Genomic DNA, 14,067 nt, shown 5'->3' on the forward strand with positions numbered 1-14,067 from the left:
TGCTAATAGCCAGCATGCATCAGGGCAAGAGAACAGCTGCCTACAGAATCTGATGGGGAAATGGGGAGATGAAGGAGACAATAGGGGCAAGGCATACAACGCACAGATACCAATGAGTGGAAGTCCAAGTTTGTTTCCAAGATCTTTTGGTGGTCACTGAATCCTGAGTAACAGGGAGGCAGTGGCATCTCTCTAGCCAGCTCTCTGGAACTTTCAAACCTCTCACGTGCTGCTAAAGAGGAGCTATGCTTCAGTGGTTCTTTGTGGTGAAGGGGGCTCGGCCTGCTTCCAATTAGCCTTCTGGGGCTCAGCCCTCAGGCCTCTCCACCATAGTTTATTTGTCTTGCTCCCTATGACAATCTGCTTGCCCTTCTTCCAGTTGTAGGTCACTCTGAGGCTATGCTCTGGATTTTTATTTGCCTGCTAGGGTGGCCTCTACAGACACAGAGTTGTTCTTTGTCCTGATCTGCACCAGTCTCTCCCTGGGTTCCCTGCTTTCCTCCTGCAGTTTATGAAGGAACTTAGAATTTTAGCAGCTACAATGAAGGTCATTTTCTGAGACAGAGATGGCTAACTTTCCACTGCTTAGCCCTTAGATCTTTTGTATCGGCTTTCTTCTCATGGCCATTGTTTCACTGGCTCCCAGGCTGTGCTAATCTCTGCCCTAAAACCTTCTGTACTTTAAGCCCCATCTTTAAGAAGACTGGTTTCAAACTCCTGCAGAATCCTGGCCTGGATAATTCCCAGTGTTCGTTAAGATCAATGTAGCATTCCAGCATGTCCTTTCTAGATCGTTCCAGGGACTGGAAACCTGGCTCTATCGTTGTGGGGCAGCTGGGGGTGGGTAGGTCTATACACTAGTTATGTGGTATCTGTTTCTTCCTCTCAACACAGAGCATTTTTTACTTTCTGTTTTATGTTGTTTTGTTTTTTTGTTTTTCAAGACAGGGTTTCTCTGTGTAGCCTTGGCTGTCCTTAAACTCACTCTGTAGACCAGGCTGGCCTTGAAATCACAGAGACCCACCTGCCTCTGCACCCCTGAGTGCTGGGATTAAAAGTATGCACCACCACTCCCCGGCTTTTTTTTTTCTTAAACTTAAAAAAAAACAAAAAACAAACAAAAACAAACAAACAAACAAACAAACAAAAACAACTGCGTAAAATGTGTATCATTCCAGAAAGGTTGAGTTGTTGAGTGTCAGGTGTATCTGTTTCAGAAGAATGTCAAGGTTTACTTTATGTTTAGCCATAGAAGCAACCAGCACAACTGTGAAGATTAGGAGAACCAAGAGTATGAGTGTAAGTATACAAGGTCCTAATTGTCTAGTTCTAACTGGCTACCCCTGGGCATGAAAAAATAAACAAAAGAAATTGAAGAAGCCAACTTCATGGAGTCAAGGCATTTTGGGAAAATGTGAGAGAACCAAGCTTAGTAAATAACTGGTGTTAAGTGGAATATTCACAGTAAAGATGAACAACATGATATTCCACTGTATCAATGACAAAGGCAGGTAGGACTTTAGGGAAGGAGCTTCAACTAGATAATATAATAGGACTTTAGGCAATGTTTTTTTTACTAGCTAGATTCCCCTCTGTCTCCAAGGCACCCAGCCAGTAATACATCAGAGTCAAAGAATCATTGAATTTTAGAGTTGGAAGAAAAGTTGGCATGAAAAAATGGTCGAGAGTAAATGTTCTATTGAAGCACAGTAAGTCTACAGCCAAGCAAAGGGATAGGCTTGAAGAATAGACAGCATTCATTATACTCTTTCAGAGCATGGAGTCTATTTGTTGGGCATGCTTCCTCTGAGTGTTTAATTTCACCTTTATACTCTTGAATGCAGTCTTTGCAGTCTAGCAGATATAGCCTCTGATTGGGGGCTACCTATTGCTACTTTATTAATATTTATAATATAATTTATTTATAACATAAAGAATCTCTGATAAGGTGACCACAATAGACCAGGACAAGACATGGTTAAGTCACTGGACAGGCTATCTGTGGTGTAAGGGGGCTGCTCTTTTGGGAATGTTGTCATGCCACAGGGAACCTTCTTACCTCTGAAACATTGATCCTGCCTTCCTGGAAGGAACAGGTGGTGGGGTCATGTGTGCAGAGGTTTCGGTACTTGCACCAATGACAGCGGAAGGCGCTGTTGACACAGGACAGGCACCTGTAAGGAGGAGACAGTAAGAGGGCTGTACAGGGCTGACAGGAAGGAAGGTTGCTATCCTTACATCCTCAGCTCACTATTGGGAAGGTAAACTAGTGGAGCATCTTCTAGTGCAGAGAATTGTAAATTCTGTATCTGAGATGATCATAGGGCCAAAAAACTAGGAATAAACTGGGTCAGCAGTGGGAGTAATTTAACCTACAAAACAGTGGTGTGCTAGTTATATTTTTAGGAATTTTGCAAGATAGAATTTCATTCTGATGGGTACTGAAATTGGCTATGGTGGGAGAATTTAAAGCACAGAAATGGGCAAATACTATGAATTAGATTTCTAAACATTTGATGGCTGGTAGGTAATGTCAGCATGCCATTGCTGATCAGTCAGTGTAGCTGAAAGAGCACAGAGGTGGAAATTAGGCAGATCTGATTCTAGTCTGGGTTCTGCTGCCAACACTGATGTCCCCCTGAGTAAGTAACTCACTCTGTGCATTGAAGTTTCTTCATCAGACTGTAACAAAACATTCCTGTGTAGTCCACAGGGCTGTTTAGTATTGTCAGATAATGTATGAGAGTATAATGTTAAGTGTGATTGTTATTTTCTTTCTCTTTTGAAAAGAGTGTATAAGACTATTTACAGCAGCATTACTCTTTTTTTCTAAAGATTTATTTTTTTATGTATGTATGAGCACTCTGTTTTCATGAACACTAGAAGAATCAGATTTCATTACAGATGGTTGTGAGCCACCATTTTGCTGCCGGGAATTGAACTCAGTGCCCCTGGAAGAACAGCCAGTGCTCTTAACTGCTGAGCGATCTCTTCAGTCCATGATTATAATTTTCAAGAAATGAAATCACCTATTAGTTCAACCTCTTGAATGACATTCGAGTATTTGCAATTTGGTTCACAGCACCTGTGTTGCTGAGCCTGTGAAATTTACAGTACTGAATGGCAACTTTGCCCTGTGTCACTAGTGATCCTAGCACACAGTCTATGACATTCACATTGTTCCCAGAGAGAGCATTTCTTCTCTTTGGGTATACCCAAAATCTCTCTGTGTGTGCAGATCACTGTGATGGCAATTTACAGAGTCCTGGCCTTCCTCCTCCTCAGCTTCTGAATGATAGCCTTTCAGTACTATACTAAGCAGTTATGAACAGAAACGGTCTGTAATCTGGCGCCCCCTGGTGGGGTTCTTATTTTGTCTTCCATTTAGGGGTCTCAGGCTAGTAAGGCCAAATGTGAGGTGACTTGGTCTATACACACCCCAGAAAGAATTAGCCACGCACACTCCAAAATTAGTCATGTATGAAATCATTTTATTTCTGAGTTTGAGTCAATGTTATTTCATGTACTCGATCACTGATGAATTCTTGATAATATCATATGATTCGACATGTGAATAATGAATATAGTCCAGGGTAAAGGAAATGGTATTTGCTGAACTCTAACCTGACTCTTCTACTGGCTGATTTTGTCACTGTCATTGCAGCCCTTATTATCTATGGGTCTCAGCTTACTATATTTATAAAAAAGGGAGCTGAACTTGATACTGTGACTTTTAATAGAATGCCAGGAGTAAAGAAGGGTAAAATAATGTTACACAATAAAATAAAATCTTGGCTGTCAAGGAGACCTGTTTTTCTCTGCTAAAACTTTCCCCTGTGACAGCATCTTCCTTTCTATAGAAATCCATCACTGAATGTGGTGACATCACACTGGATTGCTATGGTGGAGCAGATACTCTCACCAACAACAGATTTTGTTACCACTGTCTTAGATTATGAAAGTTGACAAGTCCTCCTCCACAAAAGTCTACAAATCCCAAGCATGGTTATCTGGTGGAATAGTGGTCAGTTTTATCCAATTCTACTTCAGTCTCTTTGCCCTGCCTAGCTGCCTGCAGTCATTTCCGCCTCTTGTTCCTCTTGTTCTGTCTTACTCATAACATACATTAAAGAGGGATACATTGCACACTGAAGTTAAAGCCTTTTCTGCCTCTTCTAACCCAGGCTTTCTCATTGGGTGCTGAGAAGAGGTTGCTGTACTCATGCCTATTCTCCTTTGTGTGTATAGCAGATTACTCCACATTCACTGTAAGTCTCTGCCTTCAAAGCCACTGCCAGTTGGCTGGAGTGAAGACCTCTTCTTATAATCCTAGGTCAGGACACTCTTCTTGCCTTCCTAGCTTCAGAATTGGGGATAGAATGTACTAGGATGGGGCCAAAGGAATGAAATTAGAGGCTGTGAATGACTGCCATTCAAATAAATGTGAGCCAGCCCCCCACCTCCTAGAGAGACTTCAATGTGATTACTGAACATGTCTTGCCCTAGAGGGAGAAAGTGGAACCCCATACCCACATCCAGACCCAGGCAAAGTTCCTTCTGAGGCATGCTTACAGTTGGTGGGCACTGCAGTTATAGAACTTGAACTCAGTGCTGACAAAGATCTTTCCTGTCTCCTTGGATCTCAGCTGCAGCTCTAGGCCAAACCAGTCTGCAAGAGAAGACAGAGTGAGAACCTGGAGTCCAGTGAACAACCTGAGGGGAAGAAGGTCATCTCATAGAGCCACCCAGGAGTATAGATGGTAGAGAAAGCCTGCCTGAAACCTGCTTTGCCTTGACTCTCAGACTGTTCTTCAGCAACAGATTCCATGAGTCCCTTGACTTGGTTAGGCATGTTCAATTACTGAAAGAATTTCAGAATATTAGCCCAGAACCCATTAAGCCAAGTTCAATGTAATCTATTCCTTGAATCCCACCAATTCTAGAAGGGACAGGAAATGGGCACAGGGCACATTATGCATGCTCAGCTAGAAAGAATGAACTTTTCCTCTTTGAATCTCACTTTGGACATATCAATGTGCTTTCAAACTCAAACAAGCTTAATAAGCCAATGTTAGCATCTGGTATGTGAAGACTGGTCAGGTTGCTTCATACCTATATTTGTAACTCCTGTGATCACCATGCTGCCCATGACTCTTTCGGCACACAGTCCTTACCTTGATCCAGAGGGATGACAGGGACATCCTTGGGTCCAGGTGAGATGCAGATGACTTGGCTGCCAGACACCTGCCCCTCCACCTCAGTCAGGTTCCCAAAGGCACAGGCAATACCCCCAGAGAGGTTGGGGGCATCATTGACAACCAGGCTGAGCTGTGGGAGAAGCAAGAGCTCAGGAGAACTAGGCCCTAGGTAAGGTTCCCTGCCAGGACCTATTGCTCAGGAATCTTCTTGGATCTCATCTATACAAGAAAGGCATTGGTCTAGTGAGCTTCCATCTTTGACAGTGAGTCATTAGAATAACAAAGGTCTGTGTGATGTGTGGGGTCAATAGTCTTCATAATGATTATTATTGTTAATTCTTCAATCTTGTCTAGCATCAGAAAGCACTTGATGTTCAAGGAAATAAGGGGATTTGTACCAATATTCATTTCAGGCCCTGTTCTATCTGACATGGAATTAGTTGTGAAGAACATAGATGTCTGCAATTGAATCATGAGCCTAGGATTCTATCACAGGCCTTAGCTTGGGCTCCTGGGAATGTAAGCTTCACTGGGGTGGAGGCTGGCCGGGAGCTAGGCTGGCAGATCCTTGCCCTGGCTACCACTCATCCATATATTTGGAAGCTCCAGAGCTTCTGCTCCTCTGTTCCTTTTGGGTCTTTTACTTTCCAGCAGTGCCCTGGTATGGGGCAGGAGGCTCACAAGATGCTCAGGGAATCAGAGAAGGTCCAGTGATGTCTAAACAATAAAGCAGCATTTTACAGTCTGGCTAAGGTTGCAAAGCTTTATTTTAGTGGTAAAAACTAGACTTTCAGGATTTGGAAAATGTCGTTCTGAATTCAAGCCACTTTTTTAATGAGTTTGTCCTTAGCTCTCACATAGACACAACCTCCCTGACTATTTCATTAGCCAAAACCTCTTGGTTGGTATGAATGAACTGAAACTATGGAAGCTTCATTAACTAATTAACACTCATGAATGCTCATAAAACCTTCACAATGGAATTGCAGCCAGGGCCTAAGGACATGAAATATTTTGGGTTGTACCTTGACTGGTGGCTGAGGGCTATTTTTTATGTTTAATGTTCTCTTTAAGCCTACACTTTGAATGAGTCTCAGTCGTCTTTAATCTCTCTCCTGCCTCCACCAAACACAATGGCAAGCTAAGGCTTTCTTGAATAATTAACAAACAAACAGAAGACTGAAATCATACTATGTCCTAAGAATGTGCTATTACATACTGTATGACATTATAATTTTTTTGTTGCTAAATGCAAAATTCTGGTTTATAAAACAGATCTGTGGATAACAAATTTGCAGATTATGGTGACTGTACCTTTACAACAGGAATTACCAAATATATATATATATTTGGTATATATATATATATATATATCACTAAAATTCTGATCAATATGTGCAGGTATTAAAGAAGTGTACTGTGTGTTCCGTCCCCCTGCTGCATACTCACCAGCCGGCTGTGATCTGACACAGAGATGCTGCTAGGGTGTACCTCAAGGCTCATGCACTGGTTGATACTGGCAGCAAATCGATTTGCTTCCCAGGCCCGTTGGCATTTGTCCTTTCGGGAGCACCTACATGAACACAGATTCATTAAGAGGTTATGGCTCCTTTGTCAGGTTTGCTGCCCTGACATTGTAGCCTGTCGCCTTGTGATGACTTTTACTGTATTCTCAGGTGTCCACTATTACATGAAGCTAAGCTTATTTCCTGGAAGGAGTATCAATTTCTCAGCCTAGATGCTAGGTATGAAGAACACCATGCTAATACAGTGGGATATTCAAGTAAGTAAGAAATTTGGGGTACTTGAGAAGTAGGACTGTGAACATGACCCCTGTAGCTAGAGTGTTACGTTCTAATACCAGGCCTGTTACCTGCTAGCTGGGTCCCACTGGGCAAGTTACTTAATCTTCTTCCTCTTCTCTATTTCTTCAACCTGAAGTTAGCAAGGATGATGATAACACCCTACCTCGTAAGGCTACTCTAAGGGTAAAGTGAGTTAGTACTCAGAATGCAGCCTGGCATTTAGTGGATGTATTACTGTGCTAGCCCTTGTGATACTGAAATTAATAAAATGATTAATAACATTATAATTTCCCTCCAAAGGTGTTAGCAAGTAGGAGAGGGTCTTAGTGGTGAGACAGGATACAAGTAATCTTTGGCTGGATTAATGGCTCTTTAAAGGAAGAGACCATGTTTTATTCAACAAGATGTTCTACTTGTCACACAGTATATTTTAAATAAATGTTTGTGTCATGAAATAATGACTCAAGTCAAAGAGATAGAAGAAACATGTGTCTAGGGCTGCCTCTTTCAGGAAGCCCATGTGGCCATTTATCCTGACATCATCTTTGGCTCCAAGCTCCTAATTCCATGGTGGCAGGTAAGTGAGGTGTTGCCTGAACTCAGAAGCTTGGTGATGTTACTTGTTGTGTTTTATGGACCAGTGCCACTCCAAACCAAATAGACACAGGACACAGCATTATTGTATTCCACAGCCAAGCAGTAATTCCTACTCTGACTACCCAAGCCCCTCCCCTCTCCCCTTCCAAGTACATAATGGATTCAAATATGAGTGCTGTCAAAGGAAAGAATTATGGAGGTTTCAGTGAACCCTTATGATAGCTTTAAAGTGAGCTCTTGACTACAGCCTTTATCTCATTGACTCACTGAAATGGCTCTTTTTTTTTTTTTTTAATCATACTATTTATGGCAACAACCCTAACAGAGATAAATAGTCTGAGAGACAATAACACATTTTCAAGGGCAAATAATACAGAAGAGACAGGAGGGGACCTAAAGGCTTTCAGTTATCAGCCCTCTGCCTCAAGCTTCTACTCCTTTAGAAGAGGCTGGCTTTCAGGACTGGGTCTGAAGTTGCTGGATCCTCACTGTCCTGATGGCTGGACAGCCTGGGAGTGTAGGAGGGAGGACAGTGCTGAAGATGAGAATACCAGGTAATGAGAAACCTAAATATATAGCTTCTGTCCCCATGCAAGCTTGGTAGGTAGAATGAATGGCTAGAAGGTCTGTACCCTGGTAGGTGAGGAAGACTATAAAGACAAGGGAGGAGTTCAGTAGGCAGAGATAATCTGGGCTTTCTTGATGGGACTCCATCATTCTAGAAGACACAGTTGACGTGGACCAGAGGAGGATGAGTTATTCTAGGGTAGCTGAAAGATGGGGTCACTACTGATGCATCCACAGGGGCTGATACAAGTTGGAGAAAGCAGTGTTCTTGCTGTGAATATACGATAACCTCTAATCTATAACTCTACAGTGTTCTTTCTGAGTGTGCAAAGTATAACAGGTACTGAAGCCTGGAGAAAAGTGGGGCTGGGGAAGGATGGGGCAGGATGTAGATGGCACAGGTAAGAAATGACTACTGCACAGTGAGAGAGCTTAAAGCCTGGGACCTTCCCACATAGCTGTCAGTGAACTGTCCAATTCCTTGGAGAAAAAGCTGCAGATTTTTGGGTCAGACTTACTGAAAATTGGCAAATTTGTTGCCTTTTTCCATTCCTGGAGCAGAGTTGCTGGCTCTGTCATATTGATGCTCTGTCTGACTTACATGGAAACTTACCGTCCAGTTTTGTTGAGGTTACTTTTGTAAAACTTTTTGAGAAATCTCTTACCTCCAAAACCCAAGCAGGGACTCAATCCTTTGTCAGCAGGCTTAAATCCAGTCCAGATTTTACAACTGTGAAGCCTTCCTCCCTCCCACCAGAGCCCTCCCAACACCTGCTGCAGAGGCTGAAAGCCAAGAGCTATTGTGCAGGACCCTGAACTCTGGCCCTCTGCCTCCGACTCCACCCCAAACCAAGCGCATTTCATAGAGATGCTTTGCTAGCTGGCATGGTGCCATGGAGTTTCCAACACTATTGGGCAACAGAATCCCTAGCCAGGCTCCTGCTTTAGGCTTTCACCCTTTTCTCTTCCTCTGGGGCTCTTAGGATTAGGAAGTTTAAGTGTGATTTTGCATTTCTATTGAGCTGTTGTTTGGTGGTGGGGATGTATCTGAATAGGGATATGAGGCCAGTTGGATGCATTGCAAACTTCTTGGAATCATGAAATAATGAGACCAGAAGGGTCTCCCCAAGGGTACAGAGTCCTTAATAACTATTTTGATTTGTGTTGCCTCTTCTTTATTTCCAAAACACTTATTATTTCATTTAGGCTTCACAATTCACCTGTGACATAGGCACTTTCTATGTTCAGTAAAGAAGAACTGGAGATCTAACAGTTGTCAGGGGACCCACCTGGGATCACACAGCAGCTAGCTAGAGTGCAAATTCTAAGTTCTGGTACTCTACCATCTGGTCTGTATGCTTTAGGCTGAATTCTTGTCCAGCCACTACAAGAGCCTTTTGAAAATCTTAGGGATTCTATAGCTGCGCTGCGACTTCTTATAATGACATGAGAACATAATCATATACTTTCAAAGTGGCTGAGAAGATGAGCAAAGGATTGCATACAGGAAGCAAACTGTGTGGCCCTTCCTATCTTCCACATTGTATCTCATTGTTCAAAAATGGGAAATTCCTCTACTGTCCAGTCCACCACACCAGGAACCCTCCCTCCTAATCTCCACCCCAGTCTTCTGCATGCTAGGACCACCTCTGGAACACCACAAACTTACATGTTGTGCAGGGCACACCAGCCACAGTGAGGATCTCCTGAGCTTAGACATTCTCCACAAGTTGTGTACTGTTCACATGATTCAACAGGGACCCTGATGACCTGGAAGAAAGAGGAAAGGGAGCATGGGACATTCATCTAGTGACAACTTGAATCTGTGTTTCACCTTTATCCCCTAAGGTATTTCTAGCTCATTATGGGCTGAGTCAGAAGAGGCTAACCTAAATAGAGTGTATCTGAATGGAAGCTCAGGACTCGGTTTTTACCAAGGGTAGAAAGAGAATCCTTGAGCCTGTTGCTTCTTTCCACCAGTGTCTTTTCAAGAGCCTGGCAAGTTTCTGACAAGTATTGAAAATGGTTAACTCTGCTGAAAGGCTATTGAGAGGCACAAATTCATCTATGAAGAGCTTTCAGCTGGGCTTGGGCTGAGACATTCTTCCTGCACAGCACACATGGAGGGCAGGGGAGGAACTTTTCCCATTAAGTAATATTCATAGCATGGCACTGGCACTTTGTAGCCAACCAAGTGTACCACCTGGATCCAATTATCCCATTCTCTGATGTCTGCATTCAGTTTCTCTAGTAAATCTCCCATTCTTTGAAAAGTCTGGCAAAATGGGAACCTCCACAGGAAAGAGCTGCCTGTTTAATTCCACTTTTCCTGGTTAGTTGGAACTTCACAAGTCCCTGGCCCTGCCCCCAAAAGCCCAGCTTCTGAAACCCCTTCTGGTTTTCTGGAGGGGCTTGACAAGGACCTGAGCTTGATGTTTGTGGACACCACTCTCCTGAACTTGCCCAGCGCATGTGACAATAAAGACAAAAGGGGTAGAGGGTTGGAGTTTTCTATTTGCCATATCTTAGGTGTCTGTTGTTGGCTGGGTACGAGGCTTCTGAGTTGCAAAAACACATGCTGGGTTGGAAATACAAACTCATTTTCTAGGCCATAGAAGACTGTCACCTACTAGAAGTGTGAGCCCATGTGAAATCATGACCTACAGTCTAATAACAGAATGTTCTGCTACTGGGCAGGAGAAAACAGCTGTGAGCAGAACATGGATCCTAACATGGTAAACTCAGTGAAAGCTTATTGAATGTCAACTCTGTAGCAGCCTCTGATGTTTAGCAATAGACAAGCAAAAGCATACAGCAAGGGCAAAGTCCAACAGTTCAAGGGAGTCAGCAGTCCCTAACTGAGAATGACTCAATGCTGCTCAGTATGGAGCCTCGGATTGGTGTGAGCATTAAGTGCCTTGGGAGCTCAGAAGAAGAACATCCAGGCTAATCTGTCAGGAAGATAGAGACCTAGGTTAAGGGTAAGTCCTCAAAGATAAGAATGTCTGGAATTCTAGCACTTGAGTAGGAGCTCAGGTAGGAGTATTATTTGTAAGTTACCTAGCCTGAGCCACATAGTGAATTCCAGACCAGCCTGGGCTACAAAGTAAGACTCAGTTTTATAAAAAGAATAGAAATAGAAGAGAAGGAGGAAGGGGAGAAAGAAGAAGAGAAGGAAGAAAATAAGGAAGAGAGGAGTCATCAGATGGAGAGACCCAAAAGACTCTCCAAGTTGAAGGGTTATCATGAGCAAAAGTGTCATAGACAAGTTCATTCTAACTAGAACTTGTAGGCCGGGAGAGACAGTATACTTTTCTTTTCCCATTATGGGACCACTCACTCTTAGTACACCACAACACAATAAAACTGAGTGACATGCTGAGCCTTAAAAATTAAACCTTCCTTTGAAATAAAATGTTGGGAATGTAAGCATAAAATCTGGAAATTTGGTTTAAAAAGTAGAAACATTAAGCGTAGGTTAGCGTACCATTGGTTTAAATATCTCAAGCATAATGTATCTGAGGGTTTGAGTTGATTCTAGATCAGTCCTATATGATCTGATTGAGTGATGTAATAGAAAGAAGCTAATGACATCATGGACTACCAAAACAGACTTACAGTATCAGATGAGAAAGCCTGACATAAGAAGTTCAGGACTGTTTGATCTGCAATAGTTACTTTGTCCAAAATATACCCAGCGTGGGGATGACTGGCAGGCAGGGGTAGTATTTCTATGGGAAGCCAAAAGGAGACTGGTCTCTTATAATTTGGATATCCAAAATCTCTCACTGTTTACTCACATCTCTTTGAGACAATTTCTTTAAAACATGTCTCTCTCTCTCTCTCTCTCTCTCTCTCTCTCTCTCTCTGTGTGTGTGTGTGTGTGTGTATAAATGCAGTCATGAATTTGCCATATTACACATGTGGTCAGAAGACAATTTCAGGTGTTAGTCTTTGCCTCCTACTTTGTTTGCAGCTGGGTCTCTTGTGGTTTGCTATAATATATGACAAGCTAGCTGGCCTGTAAGTTTCTAGGGATTCTCCTGGCATCTCCCCCTATCTTGTTGTAAGAGCACTGGGATTCTAAACCATGCTACCAAGCTCAGCTTTACATGGCTTTTAGGGATCTGATCTCCTATCTTCATGCTTCTGTAGTAAATGCTTTGCCTTCTGAGCTATCTGGCCCAAGACTTGCACATTTGACAGTTGAAAGGCAACATCTAGCTATCACTACCAAAGAACAATCCCTGAAACCTATTCACAGTCCGCAATACCTGCCAGAAACACCTTTCTGACAGATGCCTCCTGGAGAAATGGGTGCCATGCCCAGGTCTGATGATTTTCAATCTCTCAGGATATTTGGTACCCCAAATGCTCAAGAGGCTTCTGTTGGCCCACTCTGGTCTACTCTGCAAGTCCCAAGAGGAGCAGTCCAGTGCCCATTCCCTTTCTTGGGTTTCAGGCTCCTTGTGAGTGATGTCTGCATCTGGCTGGAAATTAAAACAACTGTCTGCATTACATTCAGCCCGTCTGTCAAAACACAGCCCGGCTCTCAGCAGCTGGGAACGGGGGCCCTGAATGAAAGCAGTGTCTCCATCAACAAAGACCACTTTCATGCCAAGTGCCATGGAGATAGTGAAACCCTGTTCTTCTCCAAACATGAAACCAACAGCACAGCTATTTTTCCTGTTTCCTGGGCCCTCCTGGTGGGATTTTTTTTTAAAATAAAAGGCAGAGTAGAGTGAAACAGGAAACTTAAAAGAAGGGTAGGCTTGAGAACTTGCAGTATTCTTTATGATCTACTAGCTAGGCACAAATCAGAGGAACAGCTGTCACAGTGGCTGAGAGGAGACCTTTACAGTAAGAAGCTGCAGTAGACCTTTCCTGTGTGTACCATCGCATAATTTTAGTTTAATTCATGTAAGTTGATATGGTATTCCATATAGGTTAGTTGTACACACATCAGAATAATAAAAACAAACAAACAAAAAACCAACATTAAAACACAGCTATCACTTCAGGCTCTACATGAGCTACCACAAGACCAAAGTGCTGTGTTCTAGGGGTAACATGAAAAAGGCAGGGGGATCCTGAGAGAAGAAAGACTTCAGTGTCTTCACTGCCTAATATGATCATCACTAGTCCCGTGTGGCTGCTGAATATTTGAGAGTACCAGTCCAAACTGAGGTGTGCTATAAATACCCAATGTATACCGATCCTGAAGATTTAGTAAAGAAAAGAAGGCAAACATCACACTAGGAATTTGATAGTGACATCTTAAAAAGTTAATGTTTTGCATATATTAGGTTAAATCAGATCTTTTACAGTTTGAAATATAGCTATTAGTAAAGTGGCAACAAAGTCTACAGCTTCTGTCTGTGGCCAGCATTTGGTTTCTTGCCTGTGCTGCTAGGAGGGTTCTGAGTGAGTCTGGCCTGGGCCTTTTAAGATAAATGTCTTCAACATAATTCAGTAAGATTGACCCACATCGTAGGAAAGCAGAGTCCCTTAGGAGCCAGTATGAGGACAAGGTGACAAGGGTATGAGTTAGAAATGTGGGCTTAGGTTCCCTTGGGAAGGCTGGGGAAGGCTGAAACAGCTAGAGTGTAGAATGTCTCTGAATTCTTCAGCTTATTATGCACAGACCAAAAGAGTATCTTTCATAAGCAGGTGGCTGTGAATCTACTACAGCACTGTGGCTCTCAATGAATGGTCCCCGAACCATAACCACCACTATCATCATAAGGTTAGACAACAAAGATGAGTTCATTCAGTGGGACCTCTGTCTCACCAGCTGGTTTGCTGGTATGCTGAAGTTTTGGAGCCTCTGGCACAAGTAACTTAAACTTCTTAGGACATCTTTAAATGGCAGGTCTTAGGGTCAGAAAAAAAAGAACCAG

At 42.8% G+C, this 14,067-nt stretch overlaps 1 protein-coding gene across 2 annotated transcripts in view; it reads right to left on the reverse strand.

The window, feature by feature from the left end:
• Plxna2 (plexin A2) overlaps window positions 1-14,067 on the reverse strand; it is a 205,636-nt gene that overhangs the window by 59,053 nt on the left and 132,516 nt on the right. For both annotated transcript variants that reach the window (XM_055609140.1, XM_055609139.1), the window contains exons 5-9: window positions 9,837-9,937; window positions 6,648-6,771; window positions 5,175-5,328; window positions 4,573-4,669; window positions 2,060-2,174 (exon numbers count right to left, since the gene is read on the reverse strand). In XM_055609140.1, the coding sequence (XP_055465115.1) occupies window positions 2,060-2,174; window positions 4,573-4,669; window positions 5,175-5,328; window positions 6,648-6,771; window positions 9,837-9,937 (591 nt within the window). The remainder of the gene's footprint in view (window positions 1-2,059; window positions 2,175-4,572; window positions 4,670-5,174; window positions 5,329-6,647; window positions 6,772-9,836; window positions 9,938-14,067) is intronic.

This window comes from Psammomys obesus, unplaced genomic scaffold (genome assembly GCF_907164565.1).
Source record: "Psammomys obesus unplaced genomic scaffold, mPsaObe1.curated_primary_1811, whole genome shotgun sequence".
Classification (NCBI taxonomy): Eukaryota; Metazoa; Chordata; class Mammalia; order Rodentia; family Muridae; genus Psammomys; species Psammomys obesus.